This window comes from Pezoporus occidentalis, unplaced genomic scaffold (genome assembly GCF_034315485.1).
Source record: "Pezoporus occidentalis ecotype Australia unplaced genomic scaffold, CSIRO_AGI_Poc_V1 ctg23, whole genome shotgun sequence".
Classification (NCBI taxonomy): Eukaryota; Metazoa; Chordata; class Aves; order Psittaciformes; family Psittacidae; genus Pezoporus; species Pezoporus occidentalis.
In genome coordinates, this window is record NW_026914180.1 from 7,831,892 (window position 1) to 7,850,390 (window position 18,499).

The window sequence follows — 18,499 nt, forward strand, 5'->3', positions numbered from 1 at the left end:
ATATTGTATTTAAATGGCTTGCCTGGGGTCTCACAGCAAGCCAGCAGGAGAATGACTCTTAGCGCTCCCAGGGCTTTGCATTAAATCCTGGACATTAAGAGCTCCCTTCATAAAAGGAGCCTTGTAGCGGTAGATCACATCCTGGTTCTGGTGGATCAACCTTTTATGATAGTGCAAACAAATCAAGGAATTACTTAAAATCATGTAACATTTCCCAATGTCTGCAAATCCTGGCTTCCTTTGAACTTAGAAAATTGACATGAGTCTGACTAATGATAAGATAGCCTTTGGCATATCACGAACTATGAAATTTTGATGTGCTAAGTATGTACCTCAGATCTATATTTTCTGTATGAATACAGCAGTAATCACTTCATTTGTTACAGGGAAAATTCAGAGCTTTCACTAAAACTCCTGTGCTGTTGGAGCCATACTTGGAAACAAAGAGACCAAAACCCAACCCAAAAAGTGAGGCTATAATAAACAAAAATCCTTAACTTTTCCGGTAGTAGAATTGTCTGGAGACTGCTTTGACACAGGCACATTCTTTGGCATTGCTGTCTCCTTTGAACGGCACTTGCCTCATTAAAAAATAACTCTTGAAAGGAGGATATGGGGCATCCCTTCATTTATGGGCTCCTTTCAGTCAAAAAAGATGCAGTGCTACAGAATGACCTAGTTTTTCTGCTTGTGTCAATGTTATCATTTTCTCTAGTGAGCTGAAATGTTGGCATTTCCCCCTACATTTTGCTTTCTCATCTATTCTTCCTATGGAAAAGGTTGCAAATTGTACCCAATGACTTCAGGATATGGTTTTGCTGGTGGCATCTGGCTCTTTGTACGAGAAAAGAACTATTTTGTGGCATGGCACTTGCTATAACATTACAGGAACTACCTGGTAGAAAACAGCTACAGCAATGCTAATGCCATTCATCAAAGAGCTCCTCCAACGTGGTGATTGCTACCCAGGAGTTCTCACCTGTGGCAAATGGTGACATTTACTCCTGCTGGGAATGTGGCTGGGCAGCCGAATGTTAAAGAGGGCCTGCAGGGCTGCCTGTGCTGCTTGACCCTTGGCCAGCTTCTTGCTACGTCCTGAGCCTTCAAATGTTCTCCCGTCCACTCGTACCGCCATCACAAAACTCTTGATGTGCTGTTTCTCCACCGTCTCCGACAGGCAGACGTACCGCAGGCCTGACCGCAGCTCATTTAGCAGCACCACCGGGTTCTTCTCACTCTCTGCTTTGGATGCCATCTTGTGCTTGTTTTGCTTACTGTGGCCCATTAAGTCCAGCGTATGGCAGAGTAAGCGCCCGTGTCGATAAGCAGTGGAAAGCAATTCATTATTAACGGGGTTATAGACTGAAAAGTCCTCACTGTGTGTAGATGGTTCAAACTCCTTGAACAGAGTATCTGGAAAATCTGCCTGATCAGAAGTAAAGTCTGTGGATGGGTTGATGCAGTTCCCCATAGCAAAGTGAGCTTGACAGGCATTGGGAAACTGAACGAATGACTTCAGAGCTAGCTCCGCAGCACGCATTTTAGCTTTCTTTTTTGTGGGCCCTGTGCCTTCAAATGTAAGTCCATTTACTTCCACAGCAACAGCAAAGACTGGAGCATGCACTGGACCTGTCTGGGAAACCATTTTATATTGTAAACCTGGTTTTAGTTCATGTAGCTGAACCAGAGCATTCTTTGGCGTCACTGACCATGAGACTTTCTTCCAGATGAGCTGGAGTTTGCAGAAATGGCCATTATTGCCTTCCTCTAAGGGTCTTTTTCTCTTACTGCTAGGTGTTCCCCCTCTTGCCCTCTCATTAGATGATATCGGATGATCCTCCAGGTTGCCAATGTTTCGATTTTCCTTTACTTCTGCACTGCTGGTACCTGTCAGTAAAGAAAGAAATAACCTCTCATTACAGTTCTCATCGTAGTAGCTGATATTATGCCTAGGGCTGGCAGAATAGCTCCCCTCCCAAAAAAGTTAATGACATATTCTTGTTCAGCCCTTTTTGTTTTGTTTTTTTTTTTCCTCAAATATCTGTATAACGGTTGATTTATTATTCATAGCACAGATTTTATGTGTGTCCTGAATGTTTACTTGTCCCTTAAGTTCTACTTGTATTAGTCACTATCCTCCTGCTTTAAAAAAAAAGATTACATGATTCAAAGATGAAGCATAACTGATGCCATGTGACTTAACTACTGCATTCACACTGGATAATTAGTAGTAAAAAGTGAATACTTTGCAAAGTTCCCCTAGGCTGAGATTTGTTCTATAATCCATGTGGGTGAATGGTTATGAACACATCATTAGGAGTCAGAAATGATTCACATATGATTCACAAACAGAAAAGTGGGCAAATGCATTGAGTAATCTATTCGCAATGAGCACACTGACTGGCTCTACTCACAGCATAGACTCTTATATTGTAAACATCACTAATAGAGTCTAAGAAATAATCTGACGGACCTCCTTAGCATTTGAAACAATAATATGGTCTTTACTTAGATTCTAGTTTATTAAGTGAGTGTCTTTCAAATTCAATTGCAGATACACTCAGCTCCTGCATCAGCAACAACAAATATTGCAGAAATTCTAGATAAATCCAAATGAGACTAGGGAAAGGCAGAACATCATGGTGAGACTGATTGCTGATGTAAAGAATGACCTATGTCAAAGAAAAGAAATGGGAGAGAGTGAATGCCAGGAGGGCCAGGAAGGGAATGAAATAACAGTAGGGAGCCATTGAGAAAGCACTCCATTGTTGTTGAGCCAATGGATCACACACTGCTGTGAACTACGCTTGTGCAACACCCATGCTGTAAGGCAATGCTCTTTGCTACAGCGGATGAGTGACTGAGAACAGAGATTCATCTCACTGATGTCCTGAACGAGACAGAAAACATTCTGTTGCCTAAAGAAGCATCCTGTGACATATCTGTCATTTCTGATGAGTTTGTTTAAATGTACTACAACCTCTAGTCCTCTTGTGTGTACCTTGGGGCAGAGACTAGTTGAGGAAGTACACATGAGTGTAACCAACCTGTGAAGCAATCCATCCCCGGAATGATGCACCTGATTCCTTTCTGAGCAGAGCACTGTCTGGCTGCCTGCTGTATTCCAACAAGCACTGATCCTATCCTGTGACAGCCTATCCTGTGGTTCGCTATTGTCAGACACAAGCCTGCCACCAGTGCAGACTCCCTGAGTCCCAAGCACAGAGAAGGTCCCTGTGGTCCTTAGAGAACAGAGAACAGCACTCTGACTTTTTGTGGGGCCATAGCTACATTTGATTTCCTCTATAATCTGATGTACAAACTGTCTGCAAGGCTGTAAGGGGTAAGCTTCTTGCTACGCCTCAAGGAGCTTCTGCTGGAGTGGTGTGTCTTTGCTGAAACCACGCATAGGCTGGGCTGGCAGATGCACAGGGGCCTCCAGAGAATTATGTGGAATCAACCATCATAATTAAAAACCTCCTTTATATCCTGACGAGTTGCACTTGTATAAAATACCAAAAGACTTTTTTCCATCAAAGCAGTAAATCTGCACTTGTGCAAGATGTCCCACAGAAAGCAACTCACTGATTAGATATGAGTAAGAAATCATGGCTCAATTGCATGTGTGGGGGCCCTGAGGACTGAGGTTTTTAGGCTGCTTTTCCTGAAAATGCTTCAGAACACACTGAGCTTCCAGCCTGTGTCTCTGTCTCACCAAAGTTACTTGCAGACCTCTGTGCTGTGGTGTTTTGCTGAGGCAGAACACAAACTGACAAATGAAGGTCCTAGTGCCTGTGTTAGTTAATGTGCCTTAGTGCCCTAGTTAAGGTCTTAGTGCCTGCTGACTAGTTAAATTTTAGTTTCTGAGCTAAGGGGAGAGAATGAAGACAGGAGAGGAAGGAAAGAAAAAGAAATACATAAAAGAAAAAAAAAACTTTCATTATATGGCATTCAGCTGTATAAAGTATGACATCTTTAAACCAGCCTCGCTGGAAATAAGACATTTAAAAGGTCAGGTTAACTAAGACACAAGGATAATATGGTCCATTCTTATTGAGTTCACACCTCTGTTTATGGAAACTTTGATCAGAGGGGGAAAGAGATGCCAACTTTAACTTTCCTCTATTTAGCGTGGCAGTGGCTTTGGCGAGCAATTTTCCAATGTGACCCTTTCTCATGTTTCCATCCCAGCCAGAATCCATGTTTCCATCCCCATCCCAGTTGTGTGCATTTTTTTAAATAAAGGTGAAATAATTTGACTCAGACACACTTTTTAGCAGGAAGCAGGTTTGGTTCTGTATTTCACACCTCCTTGCTCATCTTACCTAATAGGTTTTTACAGAGCCAATTATGGTACATAATGATATTGTAGTCAGGAAGCATGAAAAGAAAGATAGCTCTTGCTTCTCACAATATTTAGGTTTGAAAAGAATTTGTATTGATTATGCACCACTGAATAGGAAAACTCGAGAGGTTATTTGTATTTATAATTCATATTGTCTTATTCCAGGTGTTTTTAGTTTCATACTCAGAGAACTGCAGATTTGTGAACATGAATGTGTGACCTTACCAGCTTACCTTAATCACTCCACTAAAACAGTGGCTAACTAAAAACATGGCAACATAAAGTAAACATTACTCGTTCGTTTTAAATTCTGTCTGTGAAATTGCCTAGTCCAGGTTTTGGCCAACAGGGAGTTTACACTGTTGTAGTGAAGAAAAATGCAGAGATGGAGTGTAAAACTGCCAGAGATGAGGCACAAGGGATATGCTGATATTAATGGTATGTTTTGGCCTAGTCACAATTACAGAAATACATGTAAGTGTCCTTACAGTCAACCAGATTTCTGGAGGACCTGATCCTGAAACACCAGGAAATAGCTCAGTTCTTCACAGACCCCAGTGAGAGCTGCAGTACGCCAGAAGTCATCATGGCATGTAAATCAGAGGCAGCCTAAATTCAGTGAGTGCCGCAGAAAGCCTGGGAGCCTGATGGACTTGTGTGATAAATACCTGGCAGCCGCTGGACAAAGTGAAATTACTTTATACTTTCAGGTATCTTTGAAATAGGAGGTCTTTGAAATGTGTCTTTTATGAGCCCTCAGTGTAGCAGACATAAGATTACTTCTCTAATGGTGGCACATGTACTTCTATTGTGAAAATCAGACAAAGCAGGCAAATGACACCAAACCACATAAGATAAATACTGTAAGCAGCTGTAATAGAACAATCATAAGCAATTTTAGAAATGAAGAGCACTAAAAGGAAAGGGGTAAGTCGGAGGATGTACACAGGGAAAATGCAAAACTGTGGATCATTTTTAGTCCTGTTATCTCTCTTAATGTCTTTGCTCTTGAGTTCCCAAAACACATTGTCTACATTTTGGAAAAAAAAAAAAAAGGTTCTCCTATGATGAAAGGTGGGAAAATAATAAAATTGTAAGGGGAGGGAGTTAAAAAAAAAAAAAGAAAGAAAAAGATTGTAATTTTTTGGCAATAGTTTCTAATTTATTGTGTAAGATTTCTAAAAAAGCCCCACACCTCTGCACAGCAATAGCTCCTCAGGAAACTTTATTCACTGATTTTTGCAGTTTCACAAGCAAGAGGAGACACTGCAATGTCTTATTTGTTTCAATAATTGAATGGGAGAGAGGAAAGCAGTTAGTGAAATATATTTATTTATGCACTATTCCTCAGTCTTTTGTCTGCTCTTTCATGATTTTATCCTTTTGGTTATTATGCACAGTAGAGTTAGCCTAGGAAGTCTGCATTATCAAGAGCTTTTCAGAACTATAATGCATCACTAATAATGACATTGCCTATGTCTCTGGGTCATGAGGGCTCTGCAAAACTAGCCATCTGATACTCCACGCTACATTTGAAGAGATAATATTGTTCCTGTTGAAGGTTATTCTGCTGCCAAGCCAATTTCCAGGGAGGATGGGAAAGGAGTGGTGGTAGGTGGCATCACAATTTTGGCTGGCATCTTTACTATTGAATTACAAGTGGCAGTACATTACTGGAAAGCTATGATACTGAAAGAAAGAATTTGCAATCTCTGTAGTATAGCAAACTTCTGGTTCAACTGATAGCTCTGACACAGGAAGCTGCTGTCTGTTTTTAGTAAACACAAGATTACTACAACACACTCTCAGCAATAAAGGTTGGACTTAATTTTTATTTTTCTGTGTTTTAAAATCTAGCCCGTTTGACCTGCTTATGTGGAGTACATTTTTGCTGTCCATCTACATCACCTTGACTGCAGCGGTTAGGACTGACCTCCATAATTCCTGGGAAACTTGAAAGTGAAAAATTTTAAATTAGAAGTGATAGGTATGAACCCAGGAGCCAGAGCCATAGTACTGTTGTCCAAGGTCAGCTGTTACATCAAATACAATGTTGGGCAGTCTTCTCTTGCAATCAGGATGGTATTTTCATGCACTTATTGAATCCACAATGAAGGACTGGAAACTTCTGCTGGGATTTTTAGTTTTGTATTCTTGACTTTAGAATAATAAACTTGTAGCTAGCAAAAAATCAATCCTTTCTTTCTTACATGAAAGCACACAGATATGTATTATAAACCTTCATGAAAGAAGTCTACTTAAGGTAAACCTGCCATGATCTCTCTGCTGCTGCTGAACCCCCCCCACCCCAGCTCAAAGGGTTCAGGCTGTTTAAAACAGTATTGTTAGACTTTATTGGTTTGTAACACCACACTGTGAAAGGAAGCACTAGCAGTGCAAGAAAAGTACAGGACTTTTTATTTACAGACTGAAGACTGAAAATCTGTGAAAGGTGATTGCCATTGCCTCTAGCTGTTCTGCAATGAAGATACTCTGCTTTGCCCATTTTATTATTTGAAATAACCGTAAAATCCATGCACATCTAGTACAGCTCTTACCAACTAGGGGAATTATTCAAATGACCTAATGATCTGATTTAGGTAATACTCAGACTCCGATGCTCTCTGTTCAAGTTAGGAAGTAAGTGCGTGCAGCAAGAACCATGGGCAGCCCATGGCAGAAACAGATCTAAGTACATGACTCCCTGAATCAGGACCAGACTATAGCTTAGCTTTAGGCACGGGAACAATCAAAATGATGCAATAGGCACAGTTCTCAAACCAAAACAGGGGGTCTGATTCTGTGGGGGATTGCTTGCAGCTCTGACTGCTGGAAGGGGATAGCCATTGTCTTCTTAGAGGCAGAGTCCCTGCTGTATTACACTGCAATCAAAAGCTCTGGGGCCTCATGCTGCCTGAGGAGGAATTTGACCGATATGCTTACAACTGTACATGCTTCAATACACTGAATCTGGGGCTGCGATTCATCCTACAAGACTGTTGCAGTGGCTGAAATATGTTAGGGACCATCACCATCAGCTCCCTGTGCCGATGCTGGGGAGAGATATACACCTGCAGAAGAGTGCTGCACCAAGTCTGTACATATGGCAACATTGCATAATGAGATCTCCATGCATCATACACTCCTGCCAGAGGTACCCCCCAGATTTGCAAGTATCTTTGTCTAGTAATAGTCTGCCTTGGTATAGTGTGGATGGAACGATTAATGATCAGGGACAGGTAGAGGTCTGTAACATCAAGAAATGTAGGCAAGCAGGCAGTGAACAAGGAATGATTATTCAGTTTCATTCAATCCAAGCACCAGAGACAGCAGGCTTGAAGCAATAAAAGGGTGCACTTTTTGACATCACACTAAATCACTCCCTGCTCCTGGCTGTTGTTGCGATCAGAAGCATCAGTGGGCTCCAGAGATGACTAGACAGGTCTGTTGATGTTTAAGAAATACGAAGATTCAGGTGCAAACTAGCTGAGTAAAATTTTTGCTGGGTGGTAGGCAGATACACCATGGGGAGGACCCCCATTTAAATGTCCTTTTTCTCAACGTGTCACTAACAGCAAATGTTGAGAACTGTAAAGAGTTAAACTTCCTGTTTCTAACCTTCTGTGACATTTCTCACATTCTCAGCTACAGCTGACTTCTGGTAATGAATATAGTGGTTCTTTTCTTGCATGTTGAAAATAAGGTCTTCATCAGACACTGGCAATCACCCAAAATTCCATTCCAAAGGTGCATAGTGCCTGTGATATATTTTTCTACCATTAGTTCATGGATCATAAACCACAATAATAGGGTCTATATGCTAATAATCACCAGCTGAAAATGCATATGTAGTTAACCTGGCATGGGTCCCTTTGTGAAGAATGGCTAAAAGAATGTAAAACAGGATTTGCGTCAATTTCAGCTAGTGGGACTCTGCCTATCAATACAACACAGTCTGGGTAGGGGCACTCTCACAGGATGCTCAGTGAGCAGAAAACTACAGGGATAAGTAAACCACTTCTCTGCCTGGCCAGTATTCTCTTAGGCTCTTGTTAAACTGTTAACACAGAAGAAGGCTCCTCTGTTTGTTCAAGAGCAAATCATTGGAGCTCTTTAAAATGCCAAACACAGGTACATTCTGTAGACATTAGTGGGATTTATACCATTATACTACAAGTGAACACTGAAATATGGCTGCTTTTAAATGATTTTTTTTTCCTTTTTTTAAAGATTCTTATAGTAACACCTAAAATATGTTGTATGTGCCAAGAAACAAATTGCTGCTTTATCACTGGAGTGTATGTTTGACCCAAGAGAGGGCTAGGCAGGATGACCTCAAGAACAGTGAAATTTGCTATTTCTCTTTCAGAAAACATAGCGTAACCCTGCCGATGTGAGCTATTTTAAAGCTTGCGCAGGCACGAAGCAGTCTTGGCATTACAGTAGCAATAAGAAACTGGTGTTACAGGGTTTGGCTTGTACAAACTTCCTACATTACCTAAAAATAACTAAGTAACACTTTTGGGAAACATTACGCAGGAGGCGCCTGCATAAGCTCGTGCATAATACGTTTTCTGTGTGTACTTGTCATATCTCCCTGAAAATGTAGCCTCCCGGAGACCAGTTTTGATGGGTTTTCAGGATTTTTTTTTTTGCCTTTGTTTAGAACTGCAAAAGCCCTGTGCAGCAGAAAAGTGTGATGTCCATGTGATGCTCGGAGGCAGGAAATAGAGGGCTGTGTTCCTTCACTCCTTCAACAGCTATTTTCCTTGGTGCCCCATCATGATTAAACCAAGAAAGATTAACAATGTCAGGGGAAAAAAATAAACAACCAAACATTCCTCTCACCAACCGGCTGTAATAGGGGCAACATGTCAGTGTGTGTGTGGCTGGAAAGGAAACCCATCTGGTAGGTGATACTGAAACCCGGAGTTGCTCATCTGGTTCAGAAAGCTTCCCTCCCCTTTTTTACCATTTCAGGATGCATTACAATAAGCAGGGATGGGTAGCACCCAATAATTGCTTCTGGGTGATAAACGAGGTAGTTTACTGGGGGTTATTCAGTCCTAACTGCACACTCCCAGACTTCTTGGTGTTTTGAAGACTTCAGTGCTCCTTCAACCCAGCAGCACTTTCCTCCAGCTATGCAGTCACAGATTCAGGGAGTGTTAGTGACTTTGTCCAGGTGTAAGGGACCAAGAGAATCCATTGACTATTTCTGGGGTTACATATAGTTTATTTAAGCCTAGTTAACCACCTCATCTCAGTTGGATTTGATTTCTGGTGTTGTTTTTTTTTTAATTAATTTTTTTAGGGTTTGGCTGTTGGTGTTTTTTTGTTTTGTTTTGTTTTTTTTTTTTTTGTTTGTTTGTTTTTTTTTTCATCTGTCTATAGAGAAAAGAGACTTCTTACTTAAATTGTCTTCATCCTCCATGGTGGTTGTGCCAGGACTCAGGTACTTGAAGGGTGCTATAAAGGTTGACAGTATGCTTACTTTTTCTAGAAGAAAACAGAAGAAAAGATACATATGAAATCAATATTTTGTCAGTGCATTCTGATCTACTCCACACTTTTTCTCAGATCAAAATGTCTTGGCAAGTCTGGGTTTTTTCTTGTTTAGCTTGACTCTATAGTTCCACTAAAGTTCACTGAACTGCAGTGCACTCATGAGTTGACACTTGTAAATACCACACACACATTCCTCCTGGTTTCTGTCCCTGTATAATGTTCCTTTTTGTGCTTCCCAGTGATGGTCCCCAAGCACTGCAGAGCTGGGAAAGCAGGATGCAGGCTGGTCCATCTGGGAACAGGGGAGGCAGTCAGCCCTGGAAGGAAGGACATGAGAACTACTCTAACGGATGAGACCACCAGCTCATCTCCTCTTGTTTCCTCTCTCTGACAGAGGCTAAGCCAGAAGTCTCAGGGAAAGCTGAGACGGCATAAGAGTCTACAATGGCTTATAATTCTATAAATTGTTGATTTGATTTTTGTCAAACCTTTATGGTGTGCACAGGAAGCCATTATCCAAACAATAAGAATACTATTTTCAATCCTTCTTATTCGCATTCATATTAACTGCAGCTCCTTCTACCTGCGGTTTCTGTTTATCCCGCAGATAGTTGATGGCACAGATGTTTCCTTCCAGTGCCACAACCAACATCTGCATTATGTGCCAGGACAGATTCAACAAAATGAGAACTGATACTTATTTATACTAGCTTAAAATTTGACTCAGGAGTTATCTACAGGGAAAAGTTGCTGTTAACACAAACATTAGAAACAGAGATATATTGAAGATATATTCTATTTGGTTTGATAGCTAGTTTATTTAGTTTGTTGATAAGTTTGTTTAGACTGAATTCCTCTGACAAACTATGAGTACTTTGCTGGTTACCAGCTTTAGCAGAGTGTCTAGTTTAGGTAGCAGAAGAAACAAAACCACACCTTTTACAAAGGTAATTCATAACTTTGAAGGACTTAGTTGCTTTCCTAAAGTATTTCTCTGCTTAGAAAGCCTCAGTTAGGTGAAAATGAATCTCTCACATTGTGAGGCTTTCATTCTGTGACAGAACCACCAAAACCAAATCAAGAATGTCTCATTTCAAGTGACACAGGTAAAAGGATTCCCATGGGGACCTCCTTTATGGGTGAGAAAATATTTCTCTGAATTTCCTTAGACTGCCTGGCTGCTAGTCTACCAATGGCATTCCAACTGAAGAGCCTTCAAACTTTTTCAGCAGCACATAGCCTTTTGGCCTGGTTCTTCCTACATTTGCTAATAATCCTTGCTCTTGTTAAAGATTGGCATCAAAATACATCAAAAATGTCTGCATATGTTTGCCCTTAACTATGTAGCATTACAACTGAACTCTGTTATGAGAAATCACAGTAAAAGCTGACTTTTCTTTGTTAGGTAAATACAATAAGCAGAATAAAAGATTGCCTGAAGAAAATTTTTCACCATCCAGAAACCTTTATGCACAGACCAACATATAATTAGAGCACAAGTTAGCCTCCTTGAATTGTAATTTTGTTAAGGGATTCTGGTGATGTCTCAAACCAAAAGAATTAAGCTATTTATGAATGATTTAACCAAAAGATTTTCCTAAGTGAACAGTTTTTTGCTAAGGTGTTGCTCACTGAGAAATTTGGTATCTCCATATGATACATCTCAGTGTGTGTAGGACTGTTGGGTTGTGATCAGGATAAAGGTTGTTACTCACTCCCAACATTCTCAACTGGTTTCTTTTACTGAAGTGAAAAAAGTGTAGGTATTTGGGATTTAATCCAAAGGCTACATTTGGTAGAGGAAATGCTTCAGATGATAGAAATAGGATCAGGGCAGTCCTTGGCTTCAGCACCAGCACTGACTGTTGAACCCGGATACTGAGATGCAGTGAGCTGGAGTGTACTCTGTCTTGTGCCTGACTGCACAACTCTCAGACCTTCAGGACTAACTCTCAAGACACTGGATGATGTGCACAAATTTAAAAGCTTCTTTGCTGAGAAAATATTCTCCCTTCTCATAAAGAGTTAATCCATCAACCAAGTAATGAGGATATGTGCTTTCTTGCTGAGGTTGCTGATGCTTACTCCTGAAACCAATCAAAAAGTAAAACCATGTAGCTTTATGCTATATAACAAAAGAATATTCTGTGATTTATCTTTCACCCCAACCAGCAATGTGCAATCTAATTATTTTTCTTTTTGTCTTAAGGGACCCATTGGCCATCTTAATGTTTTGTTGTTACTAGTTCTCAAAGACCTTGCTAGCGCCTTTACTTTGTGTGACAGAGAAAGGGGATGGCCTATGGAATTTACTGCACTCTTAAGAGCAGCAATGGCTGGGTTTGTGTCCACCAAACTCAGGCAGGCCCTAATAACAGGATATCTTTCAATCAATGTAAACCATAAAGATTGGAATTTAATATTTCTATCCATTGGTTGAGCACTGGAAAATTTAGTGTGTGTCTGGAAGGAGGAGAAGGGCAGGGTTTTTGAGTGAGCAACGTACAAAGAAAAGAACACATTGCATATATGAATTATCAAGTGTGTGGAGGAGGGGAAGACAGATGACAGGTTAATTAAATGTAGGTTTTTACAGGGAAACAGGTATAAAACTATTGGTATGATTGTGTATTTCCATCTTTTGCACATTATTACCTATTATTGTATATATACCATAGGACACTACTTCAGCTTAACTGTCAATGGTGAAATTCAGTGTTATTTTTGCTTACCATTTCAGAACAAGACTAGGAGAGATGTGTATTCATACTCTATGGTCCCTGTGTATTTTAATTTCCATCACAATTAGACATATTTCGAGCAGTTTGATGAAATCTTCTGAATAAGAATAAAGGACATGGTTGGATAAAAAAAAGCCATACACAGAAATACCTTTAAAGCCTGTTTTTTTTTATCTCACTCTCTTCTACTTCTATGATTTTTTTTTCTCACAAAAAGGGCAATGACAGGTAGCCCAAAATTAGAGTGGCTATTTTTACTTCATAATTGTAAATGTCCTCTATATTTGTCTGAGGAAATTATTTTCAAGGTTAGGAGAGAGGGTCTAAGAGAACAAAACAAGACATTTCAAAAACTCTTTTCTCCAGAAAGGCAGAATACATAACCCTACATTTGAGAATCAATACAAGGAACTATTATTGCTTGCATTACAATTGTACTAAAAGCCTCCAATAACACGAAGGAGAGATTTCATAAGGGCCTACATGGACAAAAAGGAAGCCCTGTTTACAATGGAAATCGAAAGACAAAGAACAGGAATAGCAGAATTTATTTCTAGCCACCAAACACCAAAGCAAGAAGATAGATAGTGTCATATTTTCTAGTGCATTCACTATAAAAATATCCCTTCAAGTGAAGCCAAATGGAACCCTGCTCCAGTACTCCAAGCACAAAAATCCTGATGAGAAGTCCATTGCAGGAAGAAACCTCAGTCTCCTCTGTTTTGGGATGGAAAAAGATTTCAGTTCACATTCCTTAAGTATATTTTCTGATAACAGCCAGTAGTTAAAAAAGAAACACGAACACTGTTTGACAGTAGCTATGTAAATCATTTAAACAAACAAAAAACCCCAACTGGTTTTGCATGAAAACCAGAAAATTATTTACTCCAAATGATTTAGCAAAGCCTGGCCAAGTTTCCACTAAAATCTCCTCTTTTTGTGAAGCTGCTTTTGCCCTGTGGATGCAGTAAGAAGACTAGTCACAAGACCCATAAATACAGTTTTATTGTGAAGACAAGAATACACATATACAGCCATAAACAGCATTTGTGCCCTTCATACCTATCAGTATTTAAAGGGCACCAGACAATACGGCTTGATCATCAACTCGTCTGATATTCTTTCATTCTCAATCACCTGAATAAAAGCAATGGGAATGGCAGGAACTAAACACTTTCAAAAATCAGGCCTTATACATGTCGGACAAATTGTTTAGCTTTAAGAAGACCAGACTGAGTGGGGTCATAACAACAGTCTTCAAATACATAAAAGCTGCTGCATAGAAGAAAGGAGCAAACTGTATTCCATGTGCATTAACAGAACCAGAAGTAATGGACTTAAATTGCACCAAGGGAAATTCACTTTAGATGTTAAAAAAACTTCCTAACAGTAAGGATAGTGCAGCACTGGAATAGATGGTCAATTGGCAAGATTGAGGAGCTGTTGGTGCTGAAGGGCTGTAGGAAGACAATTTGCACCAACAGGGTGTTGCACCTCTCCTTGGACCCATGATTTACAGTCCCTCCCCATCCTTGTGGGGCCCAGCAGAAAAACTTATCCTGACCATGATATCACACAGCAGGTTGTAGCTCAAACTTGGAAAAGCAAGTAGTATTTGCTATTATTAGCTAATCTCTGAGCAGAAGCTTGTGGCATGCCCATTTGCTTGGCAGCTAATGAGCACTATTAATAATATTTTTTTTTAAATGGAACTTCTGAACGCAAGAAGGATTAGACAGATGGCTACCAGTGGTTTGCCAGATCAGCAGTAGCAATGTTTTACTGAATTAGTTTCATTTTCATATTCAAATTGATTACCATAAGCTACTTTATTTATCAGAGGTTTCCTTAATAATACTCTTTCAAAAACACAATGCGGACATTACAAACTAGTCGTAATTTTTTTTTTGTTTGTATTGAGTATGAAATTACTCTGGAAGGGTCAAGTCTGATACAATAATGTAAATCCAGCTGCAAAACATCTTGGAAAAACTCCTCATTTTTACTTCTCTAAAGTATTTGCAGCCACTGACATAGTTACTTTTACATAATTGTGTTAACCTTGATTTATTTTGAAAGTGGGGTACAGGGAAAGAAGAGAGCCTGGAATCAGGAAATGATTCTCTGTCTTTCTTCTCCTGTCTTAGTCAGTTCAGGCTTGGACTGACAGTGATGACAGGGCAGAGGGAGTCTTTATACGAAAAGAAAAAAGACAAATTTGTGGGGAAAATAACAATGTCTTTAAAGCACAGCATTTATCAAAAAGGGCTCACAGCTTTCTAAATTACGGCTTGTACAGTCACCATGCTGCATCATTTAGTTTAAGCAGCTAGTTTCTAGATAGGGATTTACCTTCTTGGTGTCAGAATCAGCCTTTACAGCTGAATTCGAGAACCAGCTGTTGAGTCATGAGTTACCGATAGTGCACGGCTGCAGCAGCAGCATTGCTCAAGTGCTTTTTGCTTCACGGGCAAGTGGAAACTCCCTATATGATGCTCTTTCATACCCACTCCGACAAAGCTGTGCTGGGGTGCCTGTGAAGGAACACCATGGTAGCCGTGGGGCTGGGAGGACCATGTTTAAGTTGGAAATGTGGCTGCCCTAAACCCTTCCAGAGGGCTCAAGTTTCAGTGCAGGCAAAGCAGCATCCTGGTGCAGGAGTTCCAGCTTGGTGCCTTGCACAGGATAAAAACTAGTGAATGTTTGTATACTCAGCGTAAGAGGCAAAGGCTTTCAGCTGCAAGAGGCAGGTTGTGCCTTGAGTTAGAAGTCAGAGGTGTGGACACAGAGCCGTAAAGTCTTCCTCTGAAACAGGGCAACAAACTGTTCAGTATGATACAGCACCCAGGCACAACAGTACCTGCCCCTGTGCCTCACCTGGAAGTTGACCATGGCTTGCCAAGCGCAGGGGTCCTCTGTGAATAGATCTGCTTGCTGCCTTTAGTGTTCATTTATCTAGTTGTTGGGGCAGAGAATCTGCTCTGTTCTTGTTCAGTGCTTAGCAAAATGGGACCCTTGTCCAAGATGAGACCTCTGAAATGCCATTGCATTAAACAGCAAAACCAGTTTATGGTATTATGATACTGCAGAGAACATTGAATGTGAAACATCAGCGAGCTCAGGGGTCTAGCAATGGGACTAATCCTATTACCTCTGTGCGTCCTTTTCTGGCTGTTTATTGACCCAGAACTGCTAACCTTAGAAAGCTCTTGGGGAAGCCGTGTGAAATGTTTTGCCAGTGATGATTCAACCCCTAACAGGCACTGGCAGGTTCATCCCCTGTGCTCCGGCCACTCTGGAGCCCTGCACGGCAGCAGGGCCTCCACACACAGCCATGCTCATTTGCTCTGAGGTCAAAGTAACTTCTAGTTTATCACTTAGGAAGCAGAAAGGACCAGCAATAAAGTTATGCATGTGATTTGTACGAATCCATCCAATAAGTTTTGAGATACAGGATATATCTGTCCTTTGGGATATGTTTAATTGATCACATCATGTGCCTTAGCCAGTGCATACAGCATCTGGGACAGTATTTCTTTCCACAGTGCCATGTTCTGCAGCTGTCTTCACCTGTTGCAGAATTGGAGATGATGGGTTTTAGATGCCATTTCACTGTATGAATGTAAATAGGTGTTTGAGTAGACAAATCCCAGGGGCTGTACTTCAGTGCTCTGTTAACTGCCCATTCCAAGCTCCTTTACCATGAAAGACCATTTACAGAATGAAACATGTTGTGTTGTGAAATATTAGTTTCTTATTACTTCTAGTAAAGAGCAAAGTAAGTAAAACCACAAAGTGGTTGGTGGATTTTTTACAAGAAAGGCAATATGTATGTGTGTTGCTCTCTATTAGATTCCACAGAAATCAATCTGAAATCTAGTTCAGCCTAGTAAAATTAGATCTAAAAACTATTTAACTTTGCTGCAAAAGTGTTTTTTCTTTCCTGATGCCTTGCTTGAGGACACACAGAGATAAAAATCTCAAGTTATTATCAGTTTATGTGCACCTCCATCTGCCTGTGGAGTGTACTATATTATGTACTTTCTAAGTGATCTGGCTGCGGCTTGGAGATGGCAGTTTAAAAATCATGTCTTCAGAAAGCTTCTTATGCTATTTGAACATTCAATTTGGAAATATTTTTATTTTGCATTCTATAAACTCTGGCAGGCTTTTTTTTTCCCCTCTTCCCTCCCTCCCCTTCTTTTTTGGGGATGCCATTACTTTAGAAAACAGAAGTACAAGAGAGAATAATCTCACAAAACGCATCAGTGCTCAGCTCTGTCTTGCAATGGTGACCATAAAAAATGGCCATTGGATTTATTAAGCATAAAATAAATCTGCTCGATTAACACTACTTATGACTATTTGACTGTATGTCAGCTGTATATCAATCAGTATGTTCAAAGAAAGAGCACCTGTCTACACATTTAAGGCAAACTCAGCTATCATGTGCTGTAAGAGGGGCAGTACAACCCTAAGAGGGGATGATCTCACTTTACATTCAAGTGTAGACATTGGCATGAACATGTACATACCTGCTGAGATAAGTACAAGAAATCCCTCCCAGCAGGTACCTATTGAATTTATTTGTGACCTGGGCTACTGATTTAGACTGAAAGACTAACTTGTAGATGTCCAAAGCGAGAAGACATGATTTCCACTCTATTTTGCCAGAAGTCTTGACCTGTGTCCTGGTGGGTGTTATCACTGGTGGTGTCTGGATCATGTGGTGCAGGAGATGTCTTGCTTCCCTGAGCAATGCAGCCCCAGCAAGAGGGCTTTGCTGTTGACAGGTTTTCATGACACCATTTCAGGCCTTGATCCACTCCAGGGTTGGGCAACAAACTGGTGTGTTACTGAGGGATGGATCAGGATTCCTTTATGTTCACAGAGCTCATGCTGAGGGCACTCAAAGAATTGCAAGCATTAAGAATTATTACATGGGGAAACAATAGGATGTTTGTATAGGAGCATTGTAGATGAGCAGCTAAGTGTTTCTTTTATACTTTACAAGACAATAGTTTCGGTCTAAAGTGTGATCACCTAACATGGGAATAATTATGTGCTTCACCTCAACACAAACTGCTCTTTTAGTTCTAAGATTTTATTCTCCAACGTGCAGTAATGCCTACAAACACACATACAGATATAGCTATCTATCTCCCCTACATAACTGATGAAGGAACCAATGTGAAATGGCCCCAGCTGAGGCGGGATGTTTGAGGGCAGGCACTGCCTGCTAGCACCCCCTTTTGAGCTGTAACCCTCTTCTTCCCAAACTGAATACCTGTTTACACATTAGGAAATGAATGGTCTTCATCAGAAAGGTCCAGTCAGCAATTAGTGATTAAAACCATTTTTAAATCTGTTCCGTTCTCTGTTCATCTACTGCAAGCCAGCAAAGTATGACCTCTCTCTCTTGTACTTCCACAATAATGCATATTTAACCTGAATCTTGCCCTGATTTATTCTTTGTAACATGAGGCAGCCTTGTGTTAACCAATCTGTCTGTGGGCAGCACTACCATTATAATTTAGGAATGCTCTCACTGAGATCTGTGTGCTTATTGAGAGCAAACAATTAACTCCGGGTGATATAAGAGGGCTCAGATTTATGAGGTTTTCTCGGACAAGATGCTACTGACAGGACTCAGGACTGCTAATTGAGCCAGTTATTTAAGTATTTAGGCACTTAAATTCCCATTTGACTCTCTAGGAGCTGAAATAGCTGAAATAGCTCCTAGAAAGAGTTAGGGGCTGAAAGAGTTAGGGGCTGCCCTGGGGCTGTCCCAGGCATTGCCGATATTACAGTGCCATTTACCACAAAACTACTGCTCCAGTTTCACCTGTTAAGGCATGTGAGATTTTAATATTTATTAAGCTTTCCATCACAGCACGTACAGGGT

The 18,499-nt window shown here is 40.5% G+C and overlaps 1 protein-coding gene across 1 annotated transcript in view; it reads right to left on the minus strand.

Annotated features, from left to right (window-relative positions):
• ADARB2 (adenosine deaminase RNA specific B2 (inactive)) overlaps positions 1-18,499 on the minus strand; it is a 307,816-nt gene that overhangs the window by 100,503 nt on the left and 188,814 nt on the right. The window contains exons 2-3 of the mRNA XM_062621538.1: positions 9,758-9,844; positions 980-1,887 (exon numbers count right to left, since the gene is read on the minus strand). Of these exons, the coding sequence (XP_062477522.1) occupies positions 980-1,887; positions 9,758-9,844 (995 nt within the window). The remainder of the gene's footprint in view (positions 1-979; positions 1,888-9,757; positions 9,845-18,499) is intronic.